Here is a 26,486-nt window from a genome sequence, read left to right on the forward strand (position 1 = left end):
GCTGAAGTCGTGGGAGAACAGTCTGTGCAGCTGTGGCAAAGCTTTCTCAGTGTCAAGTCTGTTCTCCAACTTGTAATGTAGTGCTTATGGAAAGCCTTTTGCAAAATGTTGTATGAATTTGTAGACCAGCTGCTCATATGGAAAGTTTGCTTCTAACACTTCAGACATAAGCTTAAAACATGTCTAAATTTGTTCATGCAGACCAGCTTCCAGTATTCTTTGTTCTCTTCAGTAAGCTGTATGTACTGTAAAAATACCCCTTGTACTAGTAGGCCTGTCTAGAAAGTATTTTCTACCAAATAAATCCCTTCTCATTTGAAATAAACATTGAATTTATTATTTGTTTTTAAACAGACACCAAATCCTTCTGCAAGTGAGTTTATTCCTAAAGGAGGATCAACCTCCAGGCTGAGTAATGTATCCCAGTCAAGTATGTCTGCCTTCTCTCAAGCCTTGTTCTCTCACCCCTCCATGGGAAGTCCTGCTACTGCTGGGTTAGCACCAGGTAAGTTGAGAGTAATGATTTCTAGTACAGTGTGCTATAGGTGTAGCTACCTCCTACTTCAACTCTTAATTTTAAGGCAATCATTAAAAAGCAGAGGAACTTTGGATTTATATTCCAGTAGTATGGAAGTCACACTGCAGGCTGTGAAATCTGCTCAGCCACAGCAGCTTTGAAATTAACAACTTACTCTGCTCTTTTTGGGGAAAAGGGTTGGTGAGTTATCACATACTGTGTCCTGAGTGGTTCCTGCCAGAGCAGTACCCGGAGAGGATTTATACTATCCATAGTCTAGAATTGCATTATAGTCTACAATGCATATGATCTTGGTTTACTGCACACCAATGTGCTCTTTTTATATGTTTCTAGACTGTGTGATGTAGAAGTATTTTTTTGTTATTAATGAGTACATATGAGGATTTAAAAATCTGGATTAAAAACACAAAGTAGAAGACAAGCTAATTCTATAATACTTGTGCCTTGCAAAATAGTGTTAATTTTTATTGTATCTGTCACATGTAATCTCACTTTTAAGACTTCTAATTTATAGTTATTTCCCAGGTTTAAAACTCTTACTGAAATGTGTCCCATGCAGTTATGTAATTGAGTGACAGATTTTTTTTTTTTTACACATTTGAAAAGTTCAAGCCCTTCATGCATCTTTTAGTCTTCTGATCTTAAGGCATTAACTTATTTAAACAAAATTAATAGAATTAAAATTAAAATATTTTTAGTATATAGCTATCAACAAATCTGGATATTCACACTGCAGATTCTTTAATGAGTTTCTGTATGTACTTAAACCTCCAGAAGTCTCTTGTGGCTACCGAGAGCCATTAGGTAATTGCCAAAAGGCGCATGGACAAATGCTATAAATGATTTTTTTAAACATCTATTGGCAATTACCATTTATTAAAATGAACTTCAGTCTTTCTTGATGCCAGTGTCAATGTGGAAGAAGCCAGCATTAAGCTTGCATGTGAAAACATAGAGCAGGCTAGGACAGATTGATACTTCTGCTGACCAAATGAACGTGTTGTGGTACTGTGTCTGCTTGATCCTATATTGTGCTGTACCGTCTTATTGGAAAACTGTTGTGTTTATATGCCTCTCAGCCTTGTCACCTGGATTGAAAAGTGTATAAAGGATTAAATAGAATACAATAAAATGATCTACTTTTGGAAAGTGTCCAGTGGGGTCTCAGAGGGATCCTTCACAGTCCAATTTCTTTACTATCTGTAAGTAATACTTGAAAGGATAAGTAACACTGATGAAAGAAGTTCACAAAACAATTTCAGGTCCTAGAAATAAATACAGATACCAATGCTGCATACTTTCTAGCCTCAAATACTATTGTTTGTTTGTGGACAAGAGGGATGGGGGAGTGTTCATAAGAGAGAACTTCAGGCAGAGTTGGCTTGTTTCCCTGCTCTTCCTGTATAAATAAAATGAAAATATAGTTAAAAGTAAGGACCTTGGTTGGATTCTCTGAATTTTTCTAGAAGCGTTTCTTCTTTCACTAAGTGCAGAATTCTCTGAACCTAAGTGTCCTATGTAAATACTGCTCACAGACTTTTATTTTTATTTAAATGTCAACATTAAAGCTGTCAACAGGATCCATGCACAAAAATTCCTGTTACCTCAAGGTCAGCTAGGAGGTGCTCTTTCTAAAAAATTAGGCTTCTAAATAAGAAAGCAGTATCTTTGTGTGGGGAAACTTCACCACTTAGATCATACTGGGTAACAGAATGAAAAAATACTGAAATACATTCTGAAGTTGTCATGAAAAAATGGTTGAGATATGTTAGTTTTCAATAAGTGAAAACAAATTCAAATAAAAGCCATGTAAAGAGTTCATAAGAATTTTCCTTTGAATAAACATAAGTCTCCTTCTAGTTAAAGGGTGAATACTCTCCAGTAGAATAACTTTGCGGATTTAAGTATTTATGTGAGATTAAGATTGCTTATTGTAATTTACAGGATACTGGAGGAAGTCAAAATTTCATGAGAAATAAGGAAATGTAGTAGGAGTATTTAAGACTGCTATAGTTTTATTCACCCATAACAAAGTAGGTAAATTATGAAAACAGTCCTTTGATTTCCTTCCTGATGATGAAAAAAATGTAAGTTCTTTCACATATCTAATTTCTGAGATTTCCCTAAAGGTAGGTGCAAATCAAAACCACTTTTGACATCTAGTATTTCTTGTCCTTCGGAAATAATTTGTTCTGCCTGTCTTGTCAACAGTACTGCAGAAATACTGAAAAATATGACAGGGGAAATGTAAAATACTTTAGTGGGTAACTTGTTGGATCCATGCCTGACGTATTGATTAGAATGTAGCATGGAAGAAGGTTACTCCCACATTCACATGTTTATTTATGTAAGTGCTTTCTAGGGTTATCTCAACATGAAGTCATGTTCATCTTGGTGGCCTTTAATAGAGTATGGAAACAGAGTGATATGAAGTGTGATTTACACAAATGGTGGGAGAAAATTGTTTCACTGAAGAGTTATAAACAGATCTCATTTACCATTTCCAAACTCTTTTTCTGTAAACTCACCTGAATACTACCTTATTGCTCCTCCCTTTCCTTGCTAGCAAACACACCCTGTTTGTTATTTGTGTGGGAAATCTAGTAAGAAGTTAACGATCTTCAAATAGCACTTTTGCTTACAAGTTTATCTTACCCAGCCCTGCGTAGCTGTGTTAGAGTATTAATGCCATTAAATATGCAACACAGTGTATGAAAGAAATTCATGAATATCATTGAAGTGATAAGACGTCATTGCTGTGTTGAACTTGAGGGAGAACAGATGTATAGCCCCCAGTAGTGAAAAATGTCTCAGTTATACCTAAAGAATGATGCCTTTGTTGCTGATGGAAGTGACAGCAATTTGCTGTTGGTTTTATATTTAGTCCAAGTTAGATTCTGAGCTATGCAGAATGTAGGAGATGCCGTTTCTGCTGCCAGTCTGAACCTGCAGGCTTAGGAGCCAGGAGTGTGAAGGTGCTGTGCTTGTGTCCAGTTGACACATCTCCATTGTGATGAGCTTCAGGATTGTAGCTCTCAGAGCCCACAGTCCCAGCTGGAGATGGAGCACTTTCAGCTGAGGTGGTTTGTGTGGCTGAAGGCCCCAAGAGCTTCCAGCCTCTTGGATCAAATGTGGTGCAGAGGAAGTCGTACAGCTATTCCACAATAATGTAAGAAGAGAAGAAGACAAAGAGACTTTATTAATCTTATTTTCCCAATTGAAACTGAAGAGGAAGAATTGATGATACAAATTGTTTAGGGAATGAAGCAGATTTAATTAACTTGAAAATACACAGCTACAATGCTAATGACCTGATAGAAAGCTTAAAATAAAAGGAAATAGTTAATGAATTTAGGGATGCTACTTTAAGTTCTTGAAATAATCTGATATTATAATTTACATTGCTTTGTCATTCTTCAAAATTTACCTGGTAGTCAGTGGTATCTCTAAAGTACAGAACATTAAAGTGATAAAATATTAAATGTTTAATTTTTCACCTCTGAATATGTTACAAGCATTAGAGACATGGGGATATGGCTGTAAACTAGTAAATTTGTAGGCAAAGCTTGAAGGTTTTTTAAAACCTTTAATGTTGTAGGCCAGCTGATTTGCATACACCTGAGCTTAATGAAATCCTGCCTCGCTAAGTTGTGAGTTCTCATTAAATCAAAAAGTTGTAGATACTGAGTCATGAAGAAATCATGCTTAATGCCCTTTGATCCTGATTATCTGTGTGAATTATCAGATTCAAAATACACTGTAGCTTTTAATTCAAATACATTGTGTGCTACTAAGCTTTATTAGAAACATTAATCTCATAAAATGTCTTTGGGCATTGTCTCAAATGCATGTCAAAGTCTGCCATTTCCCTTTCCTCAGTCACAATGAAACTTCAAAAATAAAAAACAAGGCAATAAATGAAAATATGAGAATAAGAGGGATATGTAAGTATCTCTCTTTACAAGAAGGCATCAGGAGCTGCAGGTGTGTGTAGGTAGCCTGCACATTCACTGTGATTATTGGGAAAAGATCTTCAAATCCCACAACCATTTCTGTGTTGGTGTGACGACACCATGACAGCTGCACACCCTAACACCTCTTTTTAGATAGAAAAGTTAAAGAAGCCCTTTCCCCTTGCAGTTCATCTTTTAAGATTGTATTTGACTTCTTGATGAAGTGTATTAAGATTCCCCAAGACAAGGAATGGAGAGGGACAATTAGAAACAGGCTTTTTTATGTCTGTCTAGTATTCCTGTTGGCATTTGAATTTTGATGCAGGGGAATCTTGAACCCTCTCATAGGGAAAGATTAATATTATTTGTCAAGATCACTGATAGGAGTGAGATATCTATCTATATGTATACATGTGTGTATATGTGTGTGTATATATATATATAAATCATAAGTAGGTTTTTAAAAGCTCATTTTTTGTTAGGCCCTTAAGTGAATAGACATTTTTATAAACTGTGCTATTAAAACCAGCCTAATTCTGTGAGATCTGGTTCCGTTGTTACTATTGCATGTTTAGTAACATCTTTTTCCTTGAGGATTAGTCAGTAGAAATATATAATCACTTTAAAAAAACTATTTTTCTTTTATTTTCCTCTAATTTCTTTTGTTGTGGTTAAATATTACTATTAGTATGCTTTTAATTTACTGAAATACTAATGAAGTTGGTGATATCTGCTTGAGTTTGTGCAGTCTTTCAGTTGCCTGAAGTACTTAAATATGCAAAGTTGCACTGTATTAAGTGGGGGGTTTTTTGTGGTTTTTTTTGGTTTTTTTTTTTTTTTTTTTATTTTTTTGTTATGCTGGGCTTTCGGTAGTTATTTAGATTGTGCAGAATGTAATGCAAGTCTCTCAGAAGAATCTGTAACCTTCAATATTTGTTGTCTCAACCTGTCCATACCTACCACGTCAGTAGGAGCAAAATTCTTGTAGCATGTGTAGTATGTTCTAGTAGAATATAACCAGACTCTGGTCAAGCTTCTCTCATCTCCTGAAGTCACTATGCATATTGGCAAATGAGGAGGCCATATTTTCTGCCTGCCAGATGATTTTCACTGAACTCTCAATGTCCTTTCTGAGGAGACCTAACTAGACTGGAAGGCCATCTGAAAGGATTTGTGTGATGCTGTGATCCTTTACTTTCAATCTTGCATTAATACCTGTGCAAAGACATGAAGGATTTGTGTGTGTAACTATTCTTTGGCAGGAATAAATTTTTTTTAAAAGTAAATCTTAAAGTGGAAATTGTTTGAAATTGTATCTCTAAAAATCACCAGAGATCTTTTTTTTTTCTGGGAAACTTGTAGTAGAAGGTTACAGTATAATTTTAGTGAGTTGCAATCTTGACTTTTCTGTAAGGTATTACTGAGTGTCTTGTCTTGTACTTATAGTGTTTATTTGAAAGCAGAGAGGTCTTTGGTTTATTTTCCATCAATACATATGAAGGCTGCTGAGTTCTTATTTCCTGATCCCTACAGTTGGCTGTTCTATTGAGTTACTCTTGAAGCCATTTATTCCTGTCTGGGTTGAGATGATGTGCTTGCGAGGACTTCAGTTAATACCACTTTATTGCAATAGAGTGAAGAAGACATGTCACTAACTTTGCATAGATGAAGACAATTCTTAGTTATCATTAACTGTAGAGTTGCTTCAGTTTAATGGCCACTTTAGTCATCCTTCAGCTTTTAATACTAATACGTTGTTTTAATTTGAAATTGATCTTTCCCCAGTGGATTAAGAATGCATTTGTGTTTTACTCTTTTGTTAAAAATGTAACAATATTTACAGAGCTGTTGAAATATTGAAGTATTACTCTGTCACTCAAGGTAACTTTTCCCTTAATGAAAATTTACTTTCTTTTGTAGTATAAATTGGTACTATCAAAATATGTAACATTTTACAATCATACAGTTAATTTCTAAACAGATTTTTAGGAGACTGCGTATGTTACCATTTAGCAGTGCCTATTATAATTAATTTAAGTTAGTACACTGATCAGCAATATTTTACAATACTGCTTATCTATAAGATGTGTGTACACACATGTATGTGTATTAATACAAAGAAAAGTTCTAGCCTAGAAAAGTGCAACTTTTATCCTTCCATATTCTTATAATTTACAGTTTTATAAAAAGAATAAGTGGCTTAAGGGACGCAATTAAAAAGAACAGCATATGATTTTACTAGTTACATTTAAAAAATCTTGTTCATTTTGTTGGAACTATTCATTTTTGAGGAACAAAAGAGAATTGTGCTGAATTAATGAATATGGCTTTTGAGATGTCAGCGGAGTAAATGAGAGGAGCTAAATGAAAGGTTACAAATATTCTTTTAATATCATTAGGGTAATATAGCTTCAAAGTAATTATCCCAAGGTACTGATTACTTGTTAATACTGAAACTTACATGCTTTTGTCTTTTGTTTTAAAAAAGAAAAAAATTAAATGTAGGGGGGATGAGATTACTTTAGGGACACGATACGAGTGTGAAATCACTCCTACACATTACTGATGATGCATTTTGAGAACTCTGCATACAGTAACTCATGATTGAAGTTAAATAAATTAGTTTATGTAACTAAAAAGTGTGTATGCAAAAAAAAATTCCTCTCGCTTTTATTAGTTGGATATTTGCTTAAATTACTCTGGTTACTAGAGTTTACGTAATTAATTTAATCAAATAACTGAGTAATAACTAACCATTCTTAATTAGAGAAGAATTCTCAGCTGTCATCAGAATGTTAAATATGAAAGCTGTGAATCTTCTATTCTTTCAAGGAAAAGATTTTGTATGACTAATACAATTCTGACTGTATAGAAAAGAAAGTACATCCCAGACTGAACTGAGCAATAATACCTTTCAAAGATGTTTTCCTTAATGTTAATCTGAACATCTGAATATGTCAGATCTTCTGCTAGTAAGTAACTCTGCAAGGGGTTTTTTTGAAGGGTTATCTCTTCCTCAGCAGCACCCTGGAATGTCTATTTTGCACCTAATTTTTATAAGTAAGCAAATCTGAGAGTTCTGGATGCAATAGCTCTTGAAGTAATTAGACTGTTTGGTAACTAAAAAGTGTGTATGCAGAAAAGTTGCCCTTATTTTTTTCATTAATGCACTTTGTTTAGAAGCAGAGTTTCTCAGGCATCAGTGGAGTTGCTCCTGTAATGTTGAAGGTGAACACCAGCCAATAAAATAATTTCAAATAAATTAGAAAATTCCAACAGGACTGTTTAATAGACTTAATATCATGAGATGTAATATATTTTTACATATCAAATAGATCTTTTGGAGGATGTCTTTTAAATACAATAATTATAGGAAAATAGGTAATTACTCCGCTGGAGTTATTATTAGTAGCATATCGTATACTATTCACACACTTATTTATGAGCTGTATTACTGGAGACATTTATAACTGTGGAGTTCTAATAAAAGGTACATGCATAATTAGGTGAAGTGAGTTACAGCTAAGCAAGCTCCATTGACTGCTCCTGTAACTGTTAAGTAAACATTCACTTACATAGTCATTAATATTTTATCTTTCTGCAGTTTAATGAACTGTCTTTTAGACACAGCATTATTTTGACTTGTCTTCCCTTTTCAGCTACTTATGTTTTTCATTTCAGTTCTTCATGTGTATATTCTAAGTTCCCAAGCCCTATTTCTCTGCAATAAACAAAAATTTTGGGGGAAAGATACCTGTTGAGTCATGCTCTTACTGTCTTATCTCTCAAGGATTTCTATTATCTATACGAAGAGTTAAGTGTCTCACCTGCTCAGAATGTTGCTGGTAGTGAAGGCTGCTTTTCTGAAATTGCTAAATTTTTTTGATGACAGATTTATCTAGAATGTCTTCTTGTATTTCTTTAAGGAATGTCACTGTCAGCAGGATCTTCTCCTCTTCATTCTCCCAAAATAACTCCTCACACATCTCCTGCTCCTCGAAGAAGAAGTCATACTCCTAACCCAGCAAATTATATGGTGCCTACTAGTGCCTCTGCGTCTGTCGCTAACGCTGTCTCTCAGCCTCCATCTACTGGCCAGGTGATCCAGAAGGAAACAGTGGGTGGAACCACATACTTCTACACTGATACAACTCCAGCACCTCTCACAGGAATGGTATGTTGGCTTTCAGTTCACAGCTGTCTGGAGTTTGTAAGTGCTGAATTGGTTGATACTACAGATGTTATTTTTAATGCTATAAATGGCTTATTCTGTATGAAGGTGAGGCCTTTTAGTTATTTTAGTTGTTATCCAAAAATTACTGAAATATAAGGACCAGAGTAATTTTTGTATATTTCTATAGTTGTGTGGAGCTTTCTGGGGTTTTAACATAGCAATAGCAGGAAAGCATTCTATGTCTCAGTGGATACATACATAATGAGAAAACATCAAAAGTCTAGATTTTTTTTTTTTGATAGGTTAAATAGCTCTTATATTTACAGTGATGGAGAAAAAGGCAGTTACAAAACTGTGAAAATAACTGTGTACATACATATATACACATACACCTCCCTCTCCCTTGAAATCTTCAGAAGTGAATACCACATAAAAAATTGTAACATACCTGACAATATATTTGTAACTTGTACATGAGGATTTCATAGTTTGAACTGAAAGAGTGAGAAAACTCTTCATTTACTTTATCCTTAAGGACTTGAAAAAGATTCTTGAATTATTTTATTTTTAGGTTTTTCCAAACTACCACATCTACCATCCAGCTGCACCTCATGTTGCTTACATGCAGCCAAAAGCAAATGCACCTTCCTTCTTCATGGCAGATGAGCTCAGACAGGTAAGATGTTAGAGAGTTTAAAGGAAAATTTAATATCTTGGCAAAAAATAAACAATTGTTAATGGTAGAACAGAAATAGACACTTGCAATATGTGCAGTCATTTTTCCCTGTGGAGAATTCGAAAAATCAAATCTTGTAATAAGTGGAGTACAACAGAGGGTGGGGGTGAGTTACAACACATATGACTGCAATCTAATCTGCATGCCATGATTTACTATTCAGCTCAGTACTATTACTGATGTGGTTTTTTGGCATGCATGGGTTTATTTTTGTAACATTATATTAAGCTGCAGTACTATTCAGTTTGAAAGTCTCCCACTGAAATGGAAGTGTATGCAGGTGTTAGTTGAAGAGCTCTGCTCAGGGTTCATCATCTCAAGACTGGCTGTGAGTGTTATTAATTTCAGCTTTACTGTAGTAGCTGCCTTTGTCAGTGCCAGCTATAGCAAATGTCTTCTGAAGCTCCTTCAAGAATTTAGGTATTTTATCATACAAATTTTCAAGCTATTGCTCTTCTGACCCTCTCTACCCTAGACACTTGCATTAATTGTTTATTTTAGTACAGGTAGTACTAGTGCTAGTACTTTTGAAGTACTAGATGCTAGTACTTCAAAGACAGTGTTTTCTTAAATTTTCAAAACTAATGAGCTGCATTATAATGTTCAAAACTTAACTTAATTTTTCCTTCAGGAACTCATCAACAGACACTTAATAACTATGGCCCAGATTGATCAGGCTGATATTCCTGGTAAGTAAGTTTTCCTCAAAACTCTAAACAGTGATCATGTTTTTCTGCAATCATGTACATTCATGTATATTAACAACCTCTTACAAAAGCTGCCACCTGTTTCTATTTTTTCATGTAGCTTTACTCATCGGCCTGGGCCATGGTTAACCAAATGCAGTGTTTCAGAAATATGAATTATTCTTTCTGTCTTCTTTTGTAATATTCTTCTGTTTTGAAATTCCTTAATGGTTAGGAATAGTTCAAATTGCTGACAAAGGAAAAATCATTAAGGCAGTTAAGCCCTGTGATGAACAGTTTTGTATTACTTTGTAGGTATTAGGTACTTCTTTAAATGATGCATATATTTTCAAAGGTAGTATGTGAACTAGCAAAGCGGTTTGTTTTGAAGTGGCTTTGCTGGTATATTAGAGAAGGCTTTGTGCTAGGTGTCAGGCAGAAGAACCATATACTATTTACTGTGATTTGGCTTTTTTTATTCAGCTTGATTTAAACAATTTTGCTTGCACTATCTTCTCAAATGTGTGCATACTATAATAATGATGCAGTTAAAAATGCAGTTTAGTGTTTTAATCCTGATGAAGTGCGAGGGTAATCTCTTAATCTGATTTACAAACCTTTAGCACTTCTCTCTCCCTGTTTTATAAACCAGTATATTAAAACACGTAAGACTGATACTTGCTTTTTTTCTGAGGAAAATGTGGTTCTTACCATGGTATGAAGTCTGCATTGAAATTGGTGCTTATTATTGAATCAGTGTAGGAAAAACACCAAAGAAATATCATTCATAAGGGTGAATTTCTAAGGTAAATAAGAAAATGGCAGATGGAATGGAAATGGCATATATTCTGTTGATTTTACTTGGTGTAACACTTTTTCTGAAGACAATTTTAGTTCAGTGGGATCTCTTTTAGGAACCTATGAATATGTTGGTGTTAAAGCAAAAATAGTGAATTTTAACTTCACATGCGCCTAAAAGATGATGGAGATAATTTAAATATTACTGGAAGTAATTTTAATTTTCTCTGCTACTTAGTAATTTTCTCAAAGTCAGCCAAGGCCTAACATGTTTCTGTGTATAAACTGATTTTAGCAGTTCCTGCGGAAGTGGACAGCTACCACAGTCTCTTTCCTTTGGAACCACTGCCACCGCCCAATCGGATACAGAAAACGAGCAACTTTGGGTACATTACATCGTGCTATAAAGCCGTAAATAGTAAAGATGACCTGCCCTATTGCCTTCGGAGGATACATGGTGAGAAACATCGAGTTGTCTCAGTAGGACTAGCATTCCAGAGTGTACCAGTCGTATTTTAGTGTCTGGTTCCTTCTCAGCAATTTCAGACTAAATGCTGAAGTAAAATTTTCTCATTCTAAACATTATATTTTAAACCATGGGTTTCATTTTTTCCCTAGGTTTCCGTCTTGTTAACACAAAGTGCATGGTATTGGTTGACATGTGGAAAAAGATTCAGCACTCAAATATCGTAACTTTGCGTGAGGTGTTTACCACTAAAGCTTTTGGAGAACATTGTAAGTTTTTCTTTTTTCTTTCCCCCTGCCCTTCCCCCCAGTTGATGTGTGGATACTTCTTTCAAATATGTTTGAGTTAGTAAATATCACCTGTTTCTGTTTTTAAGCTCTAGTGTTTGCGTATGATTTTCATGCTGGAGGAGAGACTATGATGAGCAGACACTTCAATGACCCTAGTGCTGATTCTTATTTCACAAAACGGAAATGGGGTAAGGAAACCACACTATGATACAATACTTCTACACACTGTTTCAGCAGTAAACATCTGGTCACAAACAGTTGTTCAGCTTAGTTTTTTGGCTAATCATGCCATTAGCTGATTGACATGAGAGCGTTCTTCTTCACCTCCTGTTTGTAAAATCTTTTAAAATTATCAAACAAATATAAAATTGATGTCAGCATGTAAGGGAATTACAACTCTCTGAGAGAAAAATAAGTTGGAACAAAACTGGGAGCCAGGAGCTCTAGTGTCCTTGTTGCAGGTCTATCACCAGGTAACACCTATCATTTAATGGCAATAGTTCCAAAATTCAAAAGATATGCTGTGCCAATTTGGTGCTTGCTGTTTAGGTGTCCTACCATTCTGTTTTTTTCCTCACTATGAGGAATCATTAAACAGTATTTTATTTGATGATTTGAAACGTGAACTACTAGTTAAGACAATAAATTGATTGAAAAATCCCTGTACCTTATTCTTTTCAGACACCAACTTCACATCTTAGGTCTGAAATTTTTTTAATGATGTTTATACATAGATTCAATGGAGTCACTACATAAGCATTCTTAAATGAAATCTGTCACAGGATGGTCTATAGCTCAGCAACTGGCGCAGTAGAGCCCATATGCTTGTGGCTAAAGCCTTTTCCTCTCCAAAACACTGTGCTGTCAACCATTCTTCCTATTAGGACCAGTTTGTTACCCCTGCAGTCTTACAAACTGCAGTCAGGTGTTGGCAACACAAACAGTGCCATGCTGAGAAAGAGAGGTGGTCACTGCTTAATGCAATCACAGAAAGACTTAAGATAGAAAAATACCCTGCAGAGCTTTTTTGGACCATCTTCTTGCTTGATGCAGGACCAGCCCTGAAGTTAGATACAGCATTAAAGATGACCAGATGACTGTGACATGGCCTGCTGTTTTTTTTTTTAGTTAGAGAAGATCTTCCCTAAATGTTTCTAGGCCACCAGTGTATGAAGAGAAACAGAAGCTAAGGTTTTTTTCTTTCTCGTGCCTTTTGAAATTAGAGCTTTTAGCTGTGAATTCAAACTGTTTCAGAGGTTGACATCTAGAACTTCACTTGGATATTTTTTACTTCAGAGCGCAGTGGTTTGGAAGTGTGTGAATATGTTGAAAGGCTTGAAGAAAACCTTACATACGTTCAAAGACTTGTGGATACCTTAAATATGGCATAATTCTCACTGACTTTGCACTGAGCTGACCATTTTAAGTGGAGATGGAACTTGATTTCCACCACTGCAGATGGAGGAAACCCCAGTTTGATGTGTCATATCCTGTGGCAAATCAGAGTGTAATTACAGATTCAATGAGCCTGATGTGAAACTAATTTGGTGAGATAAAACTGGAAGATCTACTGCTAGGGTAATGACTGTTACGTGCAGGACTAGGCTCCTGAGTGTTTCCCAGTCATGGTTTTCAATTTCCATGTGAATCAGTCCTTGTTATGTTTTTGTATCTGTTTAGAGAATCATAGTAGAATGATGTCTGTTCTAGATAAAATAATAAAAGTTACATAAAATTATTGGGAGCACATTTTTTTGTCATACTGGAAAATAATTGAGTTACGGACCTATAAAGGGCAGTCATGTCTCATTAATCTATCAAAGTTATTTAAAGGAAGATCGAGCAGATAAGACCTTGGAGTTTTCAATGAAGTCCAACAGAGTCTTTAAAAGAACCTAAGAAGTCATATTGCAGAGAAGGTTCTCAGTTAGGTTAATGCCTGGTTAGAATATTAGAAACAGAGTGAACAGTGAAGATCACTGATGGGTCTCACAAGAAGATGTCCTGGGAGTTGTATTTCTTAACACATTCACTTGTTTGTTCTGAAGATAAATTGTCTGTCAAAGTTTGCTGGTAATACCAAATTATTTGGATTGTTAAAAACAAAGGCCAGTTGTGATTGATTGCAGAAGGATCTTACAAGCCTGGAACTCCTACTGATAATACAGCAGGTGATGTAATGTAAACCAATGTAATCAAAGGAAAAATGGAACTAGCTTTAAACATGAAGTGATGGCCTCTGTTGTGACTGTTGCCACTCAGTAATAGGTCTGGGACCACGGTTAAGTGCAGTGAAGAAAATACTGTCCTCTTGCTGAATAGCTGTAAATAGGAAATAGATTGATGTAGCTTATTAAGAAAAGGGCAGTGAAATGGTAGACATTGTATTCAAGTTGTGTGTGCCTGATAGACTTCTCTCTGAAGCTATGTTCCTCCTCATGCATTTTGAAAGGTGTAGAACAGCAGCAAAGAAGTTGAGATGAGGTGACAGGGATGATCAAAGGTGTGGAACAGCTGGATGAAGAACAGCAAAGTGGAATAATGCTTTTCATGCTTTTAAAGATGGAAAGTAATATAATAGGGTTAAAAGTGCCTGGAATATGCTCTGAAAAATCATCTGGAATAACAAAGAAATTAATAAAAAATGTTTGTTATTTCTTCCAGCCTAAAACTAAGGATTTACCAATGAAAATAGACAGGTAGCAAATTCAAAACCTAGGCTGTCATGATAGTTAAGCCATGGAACTTTCACAGATTATTGTGGACATTTGCCTAAGTTCAAGGGGAAAGTGGGCTTACTCATGGAGGAGAAATATTTGGGGACTGCACAGTCATGACATTTACTTCTGGGCTGCAAATCACTGGAGGCTAATAGAATATTTTACTTGTTTATGTTTATACACTTCAGTATTCATTGCAAGCTGATTTTAGTGTATGAGTCTTTCAAACAGGCTCATGGGCTATCTGGACCCTTTGTTTCACCTACTTCAGCTTCCTTTTATAGGCAGTAATAATCTGGGAAGTTGGAAATAAAACATCAATGTCTGTTTGAACCAAAGTATTACTTAATTAAAATGAGCTGTTGCAACAGAACTTACAGGGATATGTAGGGAAGATAATTGTCTCCTGGCTGTGGCAATTACTACCTGCTCTTTCAATATTTTCAGTAGAAAAATTAGGGGAAAAGAAGTCACCTGAATTCCCAAATTTTGCCAAATCTTTCTGCATATCTTTGCTTTGGCCTTTCTTTGTTGGTTTTTTTTTTTTTTTTTTTGATAGCTGCTGCTCTCTAGTCTGGTCCTCAGTAGAAGGAGCAATTTAAGAGAGAAAAATAAGATTGCATACCTATAACTTGATTTCTCAGAATTGCCTGCCTTCACGGATCCTTTCTCCATCCCCTCACAGAGTTTCTTGGCCGTCTGCCTGCCTAGAGGAGACTCCCAAGAGAAGCAGGGGAATGGATGGAAGTTGGGTACTCTGCAGCATGAGGCCCAGATTAGTACAATTGCTTATAAAGGTTTTAGGAGGCACAACACTGTGAACCTGATCAGTGAACTCAGAGAATTTGATTTCAGGTATGCAACCTTATTTATGTTGAACACTTGAGTTGGCAACATGAGACCTTGATAGTTAAAAGATGAGGATTATGGTTTACATGGCTGTCTTGCATGTCACTGGTGTCAATGTGGTCAGTCTTGGGTGTTTTCTTCTTGCCGTGTTACTAACAGACCCTGTTACAGGACTGCCTTTCTAGAGATTTGGTGTGGGGGAGAAAAATAGCAGCTTACATTTATTTTTATGCTGTAAACTAATGTCTCTGACTTCTGAATGAAGTAGAATTTGTTGCTTATGTTCTTTATTCAATGATATGGCCTCTTCCTTCAGATGGTACAGTGTGATAATCTAACATTGTTCTGTCATATTTTACTAAATTTGCACGGTTTAAAACCAGGAATCTGAATTTTCGTTTAATCGATACTCAAAGTACATTTATTTGAAAAGTTTCTTCTTATATTATTCTCACTTCTTATATTTCCTCAAAACATTTCTTCATACTCTAAACATTAAATCTGTTGTTCTGGAACTTTTTGGTATTCTTCCACCTTTCTTATATTTCTTAGCTTCAGACCATAGCATGTATTAGTGCATTTATCTCTGCCGAAATTATGTTCTCTTTGCATTAGCCAGTTAACCCAAAAGTACTGAAATGTTGCTCTTAACAGTCCAATAACTGAATGGTAAACCAAATTCTGAATGTTTTTACTTTAAAACTTAACAGTCAGAAAATCCTGGCAAATTAACAGTAACTATTGGCAGCTGCAAGAAAGGTTTGTCCTGATGAGTTTTTGTGGTTGGCAGAGATAAGCATGCCTTTGTTATGTCCTTTGGTCTGCTTTTAAGCACTCTGAATAATTAAATGCTGGCGTACATGCTGTTAGTAGGAGTTTTCAGCAGCACAGTCTCTGTTTTTCAGCAAACAAATACTTTCTGATGAAGATAAGCATGATCTGGGAAACTTGCTTTGCTTTTGACACATTAATAGTAGTATGTCATGCACAAAAATGGCCTTCACTGCTGACTTTACAGTTTTTTACATCCCCATGTGCTGAATGTTTCTTTTATAAAATACCCCTTCTATTGAAAAAGAAATAAGTTGTGTGATGACTAGATGAATAGTGTGTGATGAGGAGTAAGAATATGTGAATATTCAAAGTCAGCATGATGTTTTTGAAGACAAAATATGTGACTAATAATTATCCTAAAATACCTTTGCCAAAAGCTGCAACTTTTTCAAAGTAAGTTTGAGTTTTCAGTAGCTTTAGAATATTTACAAAAATACTGCTGCCTTCTTGTAGTTCAGAACCTTTCTGTACATTGAAAATGGGGAAATGTAAAACCAAACCCCAATTTTCCCCGAAGGAGAGATGAAGACTACTGCATTTGTCTTGTTTTCAGTACTTGAACTTGGGAACGCCAAGTAAACACTGAACAATTCATAGCTGTGAATGTAAAAGACTGGTTTACAAGCCTGAGAGTTCAATTTAGTAAACAGCTAAATCTCTCATTGGGTTTTTTTTCTTCTTCGTTACTGTGTGCGAATTGCTGTTTCTTGGCATGCTTTCAGTGTTCCTGATGATGTCAAACAGGTCCTACTGCTGGTGTTCCCAGGTCTTACTTCCCACCCCAGGACTATTCCTGGATTCACACTTGCTCTGGAGAACAGAATTTCATTTGAATAATTTTTTTAAGAAGGAAAAGCTTAATATATGCATGCACACTGGTACAGAGGGTAATTTTTTTGTTCTGTTGTCAACAGCATACACAGAACTAAAAAGTAAGTGTTAGCATTTTTATTTATTTATGTTTGTCCCAATGTGGCAAGGAAAAATAATGGATAACCTGTGTTTTTGAAATGGCAGGTTTTAAATTTTTAATCTTTTCCATTAGTGGCCGTGTTCTACATCACAGAGATGAAATTATTGGGAGAGGTGAATCTGCCATGCAGTAGGTGGGAAGAACACAGTCTGAAATTTTGCTTGTTGTAGCCATAGATTCAGCCTGTGGTGGGAAGCCTTTGCAAATCAACCATGGAATCTCTTAACAAAACACTTTTTCAAGTAATACTGTGATCATTTGAGTAATGGTTACTTACATTCTTGTGCTGTTTTTCCTTGTGTTCAGCACTCTTTGGAAAGCTTTCCAACTGTGTGTTTCTCCTGAAGAGCAAGCTTTTGGGTCTCATTTCCTTGGGTCCTTGCTCAAGTGCTGTCTGCGGCAGGTGTGGTGGGCCTCTTGGGACATACATTATGGTCAGCATTGCAGCCAACTGAACTGCTTTTAATCGTGCTTATTTTGAACAGATAGATATCTGTAAGAGGGCATTTCAAAGCTGATTCTTCCCATGTTTTAGCTTGTACCTTTAGTGTATGTGAATGTGGGGTGCAGCTAACTGGTGTGAAAGCAGCAGCCCAGATTTGGCTGTAGCCTCAAGTAAGTTTTTGCAGTAGTAAAATAACATTGCTGAGATTTTCTGATAGATAAGGAGAAGCTGTGTCAAACTCTGGTCTTTCTGTTTATATTGGACTTTCCCTTGGTTACATTGCCTTAATTTGAAAATCAAAGGGCAGGTGCTCTTATGCATGCACAAAAATTACTGCCAAGTTTCAGCTTTTCACTCTCTCTTTGGGATATTATAGCAACATTTGTATTCTGGACTTACTTTGTACAGATGTAACTCTCTTACAGTATCCATGCACATCCCTGTTAAACTTGCTACTCATGTTGCTGTTCATCAAATACAAAGTGCGTTCTACAGCAAGTAGTAAAGAGTCTCAGCTAGTACAGGAGGTTGTATCTTCTCAGTCATTTTATAATATACCGGAGGTTGTATCTTCTCAGTCATTTTATTATAATGTAGTCTTTGTCATTCTGAAGAAGAGAGAGTTATGAGGGACAAGTCTGCTACATGAGACTTGGAATGATGGTTTTTGTGGGAAGTGATTTGCATACTGATTCATCAGGGGGCCAGAAAAAACAAACAATATCTCATAATATTCAGCTTTCAGTAGACATGCCAAGTTTATTGTTTTTTAAAGGAGTCAGCATTTTGATCTTCATAATCTAAACCAAAGTACCTTAAACCTGAAAAGCAAACCAAAATTTTAAAAGTGGATAAAACAAAGCTCAAACGAAAGTTTGTAACATTCTCAGCCCATGACCCCTCAGTCAGTTAAATTTCCCAGTAAAAAGTTATCAGGAATGTGTTCCATGGTTTTTCACTGTGCGTGTATTTTGTGTGTGCATATGCATGCAAGTATACATATGCTTACTTTGATCAAATGCACAGATGTTGATATGGTTGTGTTGGAAAAGGGGGGGGAAAAAACCCCCAACCTCAAAAAACAAGAACAAAAAACAAAACAACCCAAAACCCACAAACAAACAAATGAAGAAAAAAATAAAAAGAAATAAATGTTTAGAGAAGAGCACAGTCAGTTCACAGCAAAACCAATCAGTTGCTTACGTGATTTTACTTACTACTGATGATATTACTGGTCTCAAAACAAGCAAAATCAGTACTGAGGCAACCTCTTGAAATATCTCTTGTGGTTTGTAAAACTGGGATGTACTGTCTTACTCTGGATGTATTTTCTTCTGCTTCAATTTTGTGCAAGGCAAACAATGCCAGCTTACTTGAATTACACACATCCTACTTAAAATAACATTTTTTTATCCATAACTTCATTTTTTCATCTGTGACTCAGTATTACTCAAACTCTTTGTAATGTAGGATTTGAGTGTGTGTTTGCAAAGACTGAGTTTTACTTTTGAAAGGAATACTAAAAATTCATTTGGAAGGAGAGTAATGCATTTCTTTCATATGACCCATGGAGTAGGGGTCATGCAGTGATGACTTAACAGGGAGCTGTGTCACAGCAGAATGTAAGTGAAGTTGTGTTCAGTGATGTTTAGCCTCCAAATCTTTGTCTGATTTGCTCATGTAAGCTGAAATTAGTTTGTTATTTTTTTCTCATTAGATCATAGAAAATGTTTAATTGGGAAGCCTGCCTGCAATAAAGACAGTAAAATGTTTCTGCTATTGTGGTACATACTCGTTGTTTCAGGATATTGGTGTTTTTACTTCTGAAGTACCTGCATATTGTGATGTACCATCTACTTTGAGAAATTTCCAATCAGTGCTCATTCTCAACTTCAAAACATCATTTCCCTGAATATGAGAATGAAAATAATAATGCCTAATGAATTGTCAGCATTTTCAAAAAAACACCATGTGAAACCAACCAATGAAGAAAAATCTATTCCCAAACTCACCTTTAAAGCAACATAGATGTGTCTTTCAAGGACTATTAATAGTTAAATGAAATGAGGGTGTGAGTTAATTGTATGATTCGAGACGTTGTGCTTTGCTTTTTGCACAGCAGCCTTCCATTGATGCTCGCAATGTTTTGGTTCTAGGTCAGCATGATGGGCCTCTGCCACGGCAGCATGCGGGGTTGCTTCCAGAGTCTTTGATATGGGCATATATTGTGCAGCTCAGCTCTGCCTTACGGACCATTCACACAGCAGGACTGGCGTGCAGAGTTATGGATCCAACCAAGATTCTGGTAACAGGAAAAACAAGGTAATGAAAGCATTCAGTCTCACTGTGCTCTGGGTTCCTGGCAGCTGCTGACTCTGCATCTGGTACATAAATAGCTGCTAAGTTCTCTCAACTGGCCTGAGGCATTTTGCTAAAGCTTGTAACTTTGGTTTTTTAAAGGTCTTCTAAAACATATTTTGGGAAGACTTATACATTATCCCCAAACTACAGATCAGACCCACTACTATCAGCTTAGAAATTTGTTGATTTATTTGTAAATGGAATACTGTCTGTGCATTTTATCAAATAGTAAAATCAGTCTTTTCTGATTCATAGTAATTTGCTAAGTACTGATGGCTTTTATAATATCAAAAAATTCAATGAATGCTAGAGGAAACATTGAGTAACCAATTAAGTTTAATGGCAATTTTTCCTTTTCTGTTCTTGTTCCTAAAGGTTACGAGTTAATTGTGTTGGAATCTTTGACGTTTTGACATTTGACAACAGTCAAAATAATCCACTGGCATTAATGGCTCAGTTTCAGGTATGACAACACTGCTAGTTAGGTTGGTGGCTTGGCAAAGGGATTACTGCAAACCAGTGTGGTTCCTTTTGGAAGACAAGTACTTTAATTAAACTGTAGTCCAGTGTATCTATCTGTAAATGACTGTATTTTTTTACTTCTGGTTTGATCTTGGTTCTCCCATACACTGTTCAAATTTGCTTATAATTTATAAATGTGAATGCTCTTTTTGGTATTTTCTGCCTCTGAAATTTCAGCAAGCTCACTGAACAGGTTGAAATATAGTATTTAACAAACTTAAGTTAGAAACGACTGGAAATAGAAATTTCTAAAGGAAGAAGAAAAATCTTACATTTAGTGTTAGAGGTAAAAAATAATAATAGTTTTTGCTCTGTCTTTTGTAATTTTAACATAAATAACTAAGTGTTGAATACCTGTTGAGAGGAGTAAGATCTTTCAGTTAACTGCATTTAGACCCTCTCCTCGTGCCAAAAAGATTCTAGTGTATCTTTATTTTGGGCTCCTAGTTTTTCCGTGCTCTCCTGGTGTTCTCTGAAGCGTGGACTCTGCATAATTCCTGAATTAAGAAGAACCCCTTTAGAATTAACAAAAACTGTTCCACAGTCATCTGGAGCATCACTGTGTACAGGAGTGCCTCTTTCCCTAACTTCCCCTCAGGGTAAAGTACATTACTTCAGCAGTCATCACATACCCTGTTTGTACTGGGAGTGAAAGACTACAGTAGGGAGTTGGATTTAATTTATTTTCATTAATTGACCTTATTCACTGTGAAAACTGCTTATTCAGAGTCTTTAAGTAATAACTGAAATGTTTGAACTTTGGCCAGAAGAAACTAGCTCATTGGAGACCATATCCTCGAACATAATAACTTTTTTTTTAATGGTACAGTAAAGCAGTTTTCAGTGTGCTTTGAGGAGTACACCAAAGGATTTCACGCTCACACACACACACTCAGCTATGTATCAGTGGGCTTTTGGTAATAATTTAGTGAAAAACAGTTGTGAGAAGATGAAAATTCAAATAAGTAAGGGATTCCATGCCTAAAAATGTAATGAGAGAGGTTTTATTTAAATCTAAGTACTTCTCTATTTTAATTTCAGCTTGGAAAGGGATCCTCCTGAGATATTATGACATTCAAGTAAAGAAAAACATTTAGAATACTTGAAGATACAAATCTAAAAATACTTGCAGGTACACAAGTCTGTCCAAAGCACTTATCACCATAGCAGCTCAACACGTGGCAGCTGACTTGCTTGATAATGTCTAGTTTTGTTCAGGGGGAATGGCTTTTCATGTTTTATATGTTGTTAATATTCAAATTGTTTAGGTTGCTCTGTAAACCAGAAAATAAATACTCCTAAATACTTAGTTTGAAAGATCTTAATTGCAATTAGTAAATACAGTCTGTTTTTTTCTTTTACTGTCTTTTCTAGAAGGGCTAGGCTTTTACTGCCCATTTTTTTCCTTCAGAGGTGCCAAACTGGGTCCATTCCTTGAAATTTAGGGGTCATTTCTCATGCTCTACCTTTGTTTGCCCTAGCCAGATAAAATTACAAAATAACAGCTGCTGCTCATCCTTTTTCCTTTCGATTCATGACCCAGTTCCTGAATTCCTTTGGGACTCCTGTGACTGTTAAAAATATAGGTTATCTCTTGGTTTACTGCCCAGCTAATATGCATTTCCTTGTTGCTGTCTTCAATGGAAAAAGCTATGTTTGTTAGGATTTGCCATTTTCTGGCTATTTCCCATGGTTAATATAAAGAGAGATTTCAGCCAAAACAGTGAGGAGCTATGTAGAAGGAATGCAATTGTTCTTTGCAATCTGTGTTAAGCAGATTAATCTATGATCATTTAAGAGTTACATGAAGGCAACAAAAAGGAAGCTAAAAAGAAGTAAATGAAATAGGAATGGCCACTTGCATTGAAAACCAGGGGTTAAACCTGTATAAACTGCAGCATGTGACTTCCTGCCCTGCCCCAGTCCATAAGTCTTGTTTCAGTCAATTGCAAGGTGCAGATGGGAAAGCTAAGTGGTGATACAGGAAACAGTAATAAGGTTTAATAAATATTTCTGTATTTGGAACAAAATTTGTAAGTCCTCCCCTTTACGAAAAAAGAGAATGTAAGTTTTAAAAATGGCTATAAGGTTACTTTGGCTTAAAGTAAATATTTTCAATTTAGCAAACCAAAATAACTTTCATATGCACCTTCCCAAATTTAAATAAACAAGTTTGAAGAGACATCTCAAGTACTATTATTGACTCTAAAAAAATGCACCAAAATGTAGGAACTTGGAGGTACTTCTAAGGACAATGCTAGAACTTACCCTTTTAAGTGAATCCACAGAATTAGGGTATGAATGAGCTGATACTTATCCAAGCATAGCAGTGGATGGGATTACAAAATAAAAAGTAGTGTTGGTTTCAAAGTGTTTTTGGAAAATGGATCCTGTCAAAAAAAAGTTTTATTTGAATAACTTACATGTCTGGCTGATAAAATCAAATGTATTGGTATGTTGAGGTATCTATGGCATTTGGCATAGTGGCACATACCTATTCAATTAAAAAAATAAGAAAGGGTACCTGTGTAATTAACATTTAAATTACTCACTTGACATGCTTGAAATTCACTTAGTAACAGGGAGACATTCATGAAGGTGTCTGGTTTTGAGTTTATCCCCTAGTGCTGATTTTTAGTGAATGCTATTTAATAGCTCTGTCAATGAACTAAATGCTGATAAAATCCTTACTTGCAAAGCTTTCAAGAGATAGAAAATTAAGTTGGTAGAGGTTACAGTTATGACTTTAATTACTAATTAAATGGTTAATAATTGCATGCAAGGTGCATTTTTGAACAAAAGGCTGCCTGTGCTTAGAAGGTGTAAAGCTTTTCCTTGAAGTTAGGAATCAGCTTAGTGTTACTGCATAGTCACTGTTGATAGTTACCATAGCAGAAGCTTTCTGTCAGATCAAAAGGAACTTACATGATCCATAGGAGCATGCAAACACAATAGGGAATATAAACAAGGAAATTATGTACCTAATACAGATCTGTACCTTGCACTAGCATGGCTACTACAGGAATGCAGAAAAATATATTTCTGGTGTTCCTGCTGCAAGGAAGTCTAATAGTTCTTGTGTGCCTTTAACCTTTCTTTGCCTAGGAACAGTGAGAGCTGAATATTTTCATAGGATAGGTTAGGAATTAATAGGCATATGTGGATTGCTTCCTTACAGAAAAAATGGTGTAACCCAGCTTCTGGGAAGTCATGTACCCTGTCTGAATTTATAGAGTGGGTCAGCAGATGGTAGTTTAGTTGCTTCTAAAACAGTAATCTGACTCTCAGAAATCCTAAATTAACGGGATCTTTCCAGCTGGTGATATTCTGATTCTCCAGTCACACAGGAAGAATATTGCCTTTGTACTCTTGTAAAACTTTTAAAATTGGGTATTGTGATAACATTTTCTTTCAGGATTTCAGCTAACAATGAATAGTAAAGTGCCTCCAGAGAGCAGTTCAACTGGCTCAAAATCTGAATTGTCTTACAGAATTACAGTGTCTTATATTGATCAGTCTCTTAACTGAATGCTTGAAGTTCCTAAAATAATGAATGATGAATCCAAGCCACTTTTGTGTCTAAAACAAGCTAATCATGGGCTGTAATTGAAAAACTTTGTGTTTGGGAGTGCATTGGGGTGTCATATTCTCTCTGCCAATTCTTCTGGTAGATGTGAAACAAACAAAAATTTAAGGTTGCAAATCAAATGCTCAAAACCCCACAAAGCTCAAATTTAAAATTTCCTGTCTGATGTTAAATGTAAGACTTTCTCAATAATTTCCAAAATCTAATGCAAGTGTATTATGAAAGCACCTGTGCAAAGGAAGACAATTTTCATAGGGTCTTGCCTGTGTATTTTCAGTGTCCCAGGGTTGTATGATGATACAGAATTTATATAGGTTATATCCTTCTGAATGACTAAAAGTTGAAATATATTAAGTGTAAAGTAGAGGACTGCAGAAAGAAGTACAACTGCGGTTAATACAAATGCATATTTCTTCCAAGACTTTTTGGAGAAAAAAATCATAATGAAAAGGCCTTCGTCTCAGGTGACACACGTTTCTAGGTACTGCACCAGCAGGAATCCTCTGTTTAGAGCCATACCAGTGTTCCCTGCTGCTGAAATTGACTACTTGTTAGTGGAAGCAAGTTCACACTGAAAAGGGGGTTTAGTGCTCTGATTAACATCTCTTTACCAAAGGAAAAAGGAATGCTAATACTCAGAAATTCTGTGTTGCTTAGGAAATAGTTTAGCAAATGCCAGTCCCACGTCCTTTTCAACCATTTTGTCCATATTTGTCTCATTTTCCACATCCTGTTTCTGTCTTCATTAGTTACAAGAATAACATGCATTTTAATACTTCTGATGTATTGTGTGTCCATGTTCAAATTGTGCTGCTTAATCATACTTGATATAGGAACAGCAGGGACATTGAGAGACCTGGAAAGGTTTGGTATTTTTCCCTTTCCCCCAGCACCTGGGAGACGTGGCTTCAGGGAAGGCTGTGCTCAGCTACTGCAGCCAGAGGCAGAAGGTGTGGTTATGCCTCTGGGTGGAACAGCTGTGAGGGGCTGTGGCATGTTCACCATCACAGCACTTTTCTAAAGCTGCCAAATTCTAACCAGAACTTCTCATGCTGCCAGATTTTTTTAGCCTTTCTTACAGAAATGATGGAAGGTGAATTCTTTGTGTGACTGCATTCTCTGCTACATGGCTTGGCCTTGCTCTAGGCTTTGGAACTGACATTCTCAATTACTAGTAGCTTTTATGTTTTTAGGTTTGCAAAAATATCTTATTTTCTCCAAAAAACTCCAAAACCTCAGGAAAAGTCTAATTTCATATCTGTAGCTGACTGTTAAATTCACTCTGAGGCATGTCCAACATGGAAGGCTGCAGCTGTTTTTAAGTTTGGCTAAGTTGTGTGCAGCTGAAAGCCTTTCCATGGAAAGAATCAGTTCAACTTTTCCTATGAATGTCATTGTTTGCTACTAAATTAGGCTCTTGCTTTTAGCAGTGGGCTTTAAAATCTGTTACAGCTTTTCAAAATCATTTCTCATGGCTGGCTATTAATACTGGCAGAATTTTCTGTTATGGCAAAGCAGACTGTATCCAGCATTCATCTTTTAAGAGCAGTTCTGCTTTTAACAAAAGTGTTAGTAATGCCAAGGTTTCTTCATAACACACAATGCTGTTCTGTTTGGCAACTGTACAGACTTGTTTAGTTATTTTGCACAGTTCAGATCTTTTCACACTGTCCATCAGAGATTAAAATATTTGAGCAATTTGTTATAATGGTGATATCATGTGTTAGAATGTGATATGGATCCCAGTATGGAATTCACACTGGATGGCTAGATTGAAAAGATATGAATGCAGAAAATGCTGGTTTCAGTTTAACAAATAATCATTTTATTTCTACATCTCGTATTGAGAAGACTTGTTCTGTTTGCCACCAACTCCTTGACTTGTCAGGATTGAGCAGGTGGGTGGCTCAGAGAACCTCATTACAGAGCTTCTGCTCACTACACAGTTCTCTCTGGTACTGTCCTTAAGCTAAAAATAGGTAAATTTTAATCATTCAAAGATAAATATAGTACTTAAAAATTGCTAGGTGTCAGGGCAGATTTTCTTCTGTACTTTTTAACTACTGTAACTTGAACAATCATATTGAACTATGATTTGAATAGCACTTACTTTAGTTGCTCAAATTCTTCTAAGGTTATTGAAGAACTGTCTCTTTAACACTATCTAGTTCCATGGGATAGTATTTATCTGTACTAAGAATCTTACCTCTGTGTGTTTTCCCTATTAGCAAGCAGATCTGATCTCCCTGGGGAAAGTTGTGTTGGCTTTGGCTTGCAATTCTTTATCAGGAATTCAGAGAGAGAATTTGCAGAAAGCAATGGAACTGGTGACAATCAACTATTCCTCTGACCTGAAGAATCTGATTTTGTAAGTTTGTTTAATAAACCTTTTAAAGGAAATTGCAGCACTTTTCTTATGTATACAAATGCAGAAGCGAAATGGTATTTTTAAATGCAAGTAAGATTACAGGTAAATCTGCAGTTGTTGAGTTGTCTTCATGTAATAGGCACACTGACTTTTTGGCCAAAAGATTGAGTGCTAGCTTTTTCTGGCT

At 35.9% G+C, this 26,486-nt stretch overlaps 1 protein-coding gene across 6 annotated transcripts in view; it reads left to right on the forward strand.

The window, feature by feature from the left end:
* Window positions 1-26,486, forward strand: part of PAN3 (poly(A) specific ribonuclease subunit PAN3) — a 78,630-nt gene that overhangs the window by 41,934 nt on the left and 10,210 nt on the right. For 5 of the 6 annotated variants that reach the window (XR_010026745.1, XM_063149089.1, XM_063149092.1 and 2 more), the window contains 10 exons: window positions 355-505; window positions 8,418-8,665; window positions 9,237-9,341; window positions 10,033-10,090; window positions 11,181-11,342; window positions 11,504-11,620; window positions 11,728-11,829; window positions 19,619-19,784; window positions 20,199-20,286; window positions 26,160-26,299. Coding sequence is in view for 5 of the 6 variants with exons in the window: in XM_063149089.1 (XP_063005159.1) it covers window positions 355-505; window positions 8,418-8,665; window positions 9,237-9,341; window positions 10,033-10,090; window positions 11,181-11,342; window positions 11,504-11,620; window positions 11,728-11,829; window positions 19,619-19,784; window positions 20,199-20,286; window positions 26,160-26,299 (1,337 nt within the window). In the remaining variant the exon portion in view is untranslated. The remainder of the gene's footprint in view (window positions 1-354; window positions 506-8,417; window positions 8,666-9,236; window positions 9,342-10,032; window positions 10,091-11,180; window positions 11,343-11,503; window positions 11,621-11,727; window positions 11,830-19,618; window positions 19,785-20,198; window positions 20,287-26,159; window positions 26,300-26,486) is intronic. The other variant, XM_063149090.1, reaches the window with a different exon arrangement.

The sequence above is a fragment of the Melospiza melodia genome, chromosome 2 (assembly GCF_035770615.1).
Source record: "Melospiza melodia melodia isolate bMelMel2 chromosome 2, bMelMel2.pri, whole genome shotgun sequence".
NCBI classification, from domain to species: Eukaryota; Metazoa; Chordata; class Aves; order Passeriformes; family Passerellidae; genus Melospiza; species Melospiza melodia.